Source organism: Chrysochloris asiatica, unplaced genomic scaffold (genome assembly GCF_000296735.1).
Source record: "Chrysochloris asiatica unplaced genomic scaffold, ChrAsi1.0 scaffold00029, whole genome shotgun sequence".
Lineage (NCBI taxonomy): Eukaryota > Metazoa > Chordata > Mammalia > Afrosoricida > Chrysochloridae > Chrysochloris > Chrysochloris asiatica.
Window position 1 is genome coordinate 23862753 of NW_006408547.1, and position 4870 is coordinate 23867622.

Sequence of the window (4870 nt, forward strand, 5' to 3'; positions counted from 1 at the left end):
GGCTTTCTGCTCCCGTAAAGATTTACAGCCTCGGAAACCCTGTACAGGGTCGCTATGGGTCGGAACCGACTCGAAGGCACTTAACAACAACAACAAGGTAACTGTAAATCCTGGTATGGTACTGCCGAGTAATACACGGGACTGCAAGGTTGGTGGTTCAAACCCACTAGCTACTCCTTCGAAACCCTAGACAGGGTCACTATGAGTTAAAACCAATTCGATGACACTTAACAGCACCATGTTAAGTGGCTCCAATTAGGTTTCGACTCATAGTGACCCTGTAGTATACTGTTTTCACCGAGCAGCTGGTGAGCTTGAACCGCCAGTCTTGCAGTTCAAACCAAACTAGCAGTCCAGCGCATTAACCCACAGCACCACAGCTGAGCTTCACGTGTTGTTGTTTCAAACTGATGACCCTGAGGTTAGCAGCCCGATTCGTAACCACTACGCTAACCAGAGCTCCTTTGTTGTTATATGCCATGGAGTCGGTTCCAACTCATAGCGACCCTGTACAGGGTTTCTGAGGCTATAAATCTTTACGGGAGCAGTAAGCCTCATCTTTCTCCCACGGAACAGCTGGTTGTTTCACACAGCTGACCTCGAGGTTCACAGCCCGATTCATAACCACTACATTACCAGAGTTCCTGAGAGCTCCTTTAGCACACCCAAAACAAAACCACTTGCCACTGAGCTAATTCTAACTAATTTCAGAGTAGAACTCTCCTCCATAGGACTTTCAGTGGTTGATTACCTGAAAGTTGATCACCTGGACTGTTTTTCTGAGGCAGGTTTGTCTGGACTGAACCTCCCACATTTTAGTTAGCAACTGAATGTTTGGAGTACTGGTGTGGTGCTGTGGGATAAAGCACTGGACCACAAGGTCAGTGGTTCAAACTCACCAGTAGCTCCATGGAACCCTATACATTGTCACTATGAGTCAGAACTAACTTGACTGCCTTTAACAATACGCTCAGTGGAGGCCAGTGGTGTCTTAGGACAAGCACTTGACCACAAGGTCGGTGTGAACTACAAGGCTGGCGGTTCAATCTCATCAGCCACTCCCCGGAAACCCTGTACAGGGTCACTATGAATCGGAACCGACCAGACAACACTTAACAACAACAGTGTGTAAGTTTTTAAAAAGCAAAACTTGATCTTATAACTCTCATTGCTTAAAAATTATATTTGTTTGTTTTTCTTGCCTTGATTATGATTGATACCAGATCAGCCTTTTGGCACCAGGTCCTCTGGCTTCATCTCCTGACACTCCCCTTCACATTCCTCGTACTTGGGCCAGACAGTTCTGTTCATCTGCTGCTCAGACTCCAGCTCCCACCTCTTTGCTGCTGTGGCTCAAATGCCTCAGACTTAAGGTGCAACCTATGCACCCTGGGATGAAATGATGCCTGGGCCTGAGGCAGCCCTGTGATTGTTATGGATTGTGATCAACAGGGTTCTCTCCAGCTGGTTTGTAGAAGTAGATTGCCAAACCTTGCTTCCTACTCTATTGTAATTTGGACGCTCTGTTCAGCATCATAGCAGCACACAAGCTTCCAGAGACAGCTGGGTGGGCTCCCAAATGGAAGTTTAGACTTACCCTCTCTGCTCCTGCTCCCCTTTGTTAATGTCCTCTCCCATTCAAAACTCTGCTTACGTGTTCCTCTTCTTTCTAATAAGCCTCTTTCTATTTATTTGAGTTCCCTGGGCCCACTTCTACCACGAGTCAGTACCAACTCGATGGCACCTAACAACAACAACAACTTCTACCACAGATGGAGGCCTGGTGTGGCACTGTGGGATAAAGCACTAACTAGACCACAAGGTCAGTTTGAACCACAAGGTCGGTGATTCAAACTTACCAGCTGCTCCTTGGAAATCCTACAGAATTGCTCTAAGTCAGAACCAACTCGACAACACTTAACAACACATACAACTTCTACCATAGCCCTTGCCACACTGCAAAGCCCTTGCCAACATCAGCAACTACTGATGTTCCTGTCTCTTTACCTGGAACTGTCTGGAACAGTGTAGGCAAACATTTCATTCATTCATTTAGCAAATGTTTAAGTCATTATCCCTGCCAAGGACTGTTCCAGATGCTGGGGATTCAGCAGTAAACGAGATAAAAATCCTGGCAGGGAAAGAGGGGTCTTTGATTCTAGCAGGGAAAGCAAATATATACAAAGTAAAAAGATTCAAAATATGTTACATAACAATGGTGAGAAAACCCTGGAAGGGGGTAGTGGGAAGTGTGTGTAATGTAGTAGTAAGGACAGGTATACAGGGAAGGTCTCATTGAGGAGCCATTTGAATAAATACCAGAACAACATGAGGGAGGAGCCCTGTAACTATCTGGGGGAAATAACTCCAAATAAAGGCCACAATACAGTTATTCTGAGTAGGAGCAGGCTAGGTGAGCTCTGGGAACAGCCAGGAAGGTCCCTCTGCACAGAGCAAGTGAGGTTGGTGAAGAGCGGAGGATCTTAGGCATGGGAATGACTTTCTTTGGCTTTCACTCTGAGGGAAATGGAGAGGGTTTTTTGTCATATACAAGGATAAATGGAGAATCTTAATAAATTAAATTCTGAGGAGTAACAAAATCATTTGGGAGTTCCTACACAAACATCGGGCTATTAACCTTAAGGTTGGCAGTTCGAAACCACCAGCCATTCCGTGGGAGAGAGATGAGGCTTTCTGCTCCTGTAAAGATTTACAGCCTCAGAAACCCCATGCAGGGTGTCACTATGAGTTGGAATTGACTCCATGGTACTTAAAAACAACAACAACACACACACACATATTTGGAGTTCTGATGTGTCACTGTGGGTTAACGTGCTGGACTCATTGGTTCAAGCTCACCAGCCCCTCCAAGGAAACCTTACACAAGGTAACTATGGGTCGGAATCAATTCAATGGCATTAACAACAACACAAACACTTAAGCACTCAACCACTAGCTGCAAGATTAGCTGGCAGTTGGAACCCACTCAGATCCATCTTGGAAGGCAGATTTGGCAACTGCTTCCATAAGCCTTCATAACCCTATGGAGCAGTTCTCCTCTGCACATACGAGTTACCATGAGTTGAAATCTACTCATCACCAACTAACAACTTTCTCCTCAATTCCCAGACATGGCTTTTTGCTTGGAGAGAATGTTGCAGTTCTCACCCACATCTAGTAAGAAGGCCCTTTCCCAAAGGGTCTTACCTTAAACAGAGCAAGTTCTAACTGAATTCAAAGCTGTAAGAATCAGCACTAGACCTGAGAAGGGCAAATACGTTTTCCTTTTCTTTCCTATTCCCCAAAGATGCACAATAAACAATACAGACTTTGTCTATTTTCCATAAGAGGGCAACAACACCCAAGGAGAGGGCTCTGGTTGATCTGATACCTTGTAACCTCATATTCTTTAGCACAGCCCTGAAAATACACATGCCCAAAGTTCAAACTCAGTTTTCTTTAATTAATGTATTTAATGATTGTGGTTCTTTCCTGTAGCACTTACATTCAATTGGATTTTAGACTAGCAGATATGTTTGTTGGCTGAAAAAATGGACTCAGCTTCCAACTCACCTTTCATACTTTTCTGGACAGTGGTATTTCCTGTTAAAAGTTTAGACCATTTTATTGCTCTTCTAGTGAGTATTACCAGATAGGTGGAAAAAAATTCTTCATAAGATGCATAATCAAAGTCTTCAGGCCTTTCAAATCCATATGGATCAACCCTACAAGGAAACCAACCAACAAAAAGTAGATTAGGAATAAAGTTTCCGTACACACACGTGACCCATTGAAGTCAAAGCTCATTCCAAAGCGCAAAATCAAACATATAGTGCAATCGATTCTCTAAGCTTCCTTGCCCACTCACCACAATTTTTTTTCAGCTACGCATCAGTTTTTATGGTTGCGGGCTGCTGTGGAAAGGAAATGGACAAGGAGGCTGCGTGGGAAAAAGCACGCTGACTTCAGAGCTGGCCAATATTAACTGTAACCATTCTAACAGCGGAGGAGCGCCACTGAAAAGACGAGGCGGAGCCGGGTAATAAGGTAGGCTCCCTGCCAGTCATTAGTCCCGGACAGGCCAAGTCGCCGACCCGGGGAGCCTTGGCTTGCGCCTCTGGTACCTCCCCCGTCGGGGTCCAAGAGGAAAATGTTTTTTGCTGACTACGGAGTAGTGGCTGTGATTCCCAGCCAAGGGACAGTAAGCGGCGCGCAAAGCATTAGCAGCGGGGGCCGAGGCTTGGCACGCACACACACACACACACACACACACACACACACACACACACGCACGCACGCACCTCGCGGGAGGCTCAGCTACCAGTCCCCAGCCGCCAGCTCCGCGCAGGGGCCGCCCAGTCACCTACCTGGGGATCCGCTCCCGCGCCGCTGCCGAAACCGCGTCTTCTCGGCGCCTCACCTTTGCCCGCGCAGGGTCCATGCAGCTGGGACTCACGGGGAGCTGCGAGGAGGGGACGCTCTCCACCGGTGAGGGCCTCTGAGCAGCCTGAGGGCGGCGAGGAGAGCCCGGGGGTGGAGGCGGCGCTTTGACCGCGCAATGGGCGGCCCCACCCGGTGCAGTCCGGCCTGATCCTCAGCCACGGTGGCGGCGGATTCTCCCGGAGCCAGGCGGATCCGAGGAGGCAGGGGGGTGAGCGGATCCAAAGTTCATCTCCCGGGACTCCAGGAGCTCATCGTCTTCTTCCGGGCCTGCAGCGGCCGCCAGGAGGCGATGCGAGGCGGACAGGCGCTGAGCCGGGGGCGCCCGGGGCGGGGGCGTCCGGCACGGCCTCTGCGCGCTCCATGCGGCCCCCTCGGCACCGCCGCTCTCGCCGCGGGCGGGCAGGAGGGCATGCGTACTGGGGTTCCG

General features: G+C 48.8%; 1 protein-coding gene across 1 annotated transcript in view; it reads right to left on the reverse strand.

The window, feature by feature from the left end:
* The window catches only part of GRTP1 (growth hormone regulated TBC protein 1), a 110470-nt gene extending 106029 nt beyond the window's left edge, over nt 1-4441 (reverse strand). The window contains exons 1-2 of the mRNA XM_006851550.1: nt 4368-4441; nt 3574-3725 (exon numbers count right to left, since the gene is read on the reverse strand). Coding sequence (XP_006851613.1) covers nt 3574-3725; nt 4368-4441 — 226 coding nt within the window. The remainder of the gene's footprint in view (nt 1-3573; nt 3726-4367) is intronic.
* Between the last annotated feature and the right edge of the window lie 429 nt (nt 4442-4870).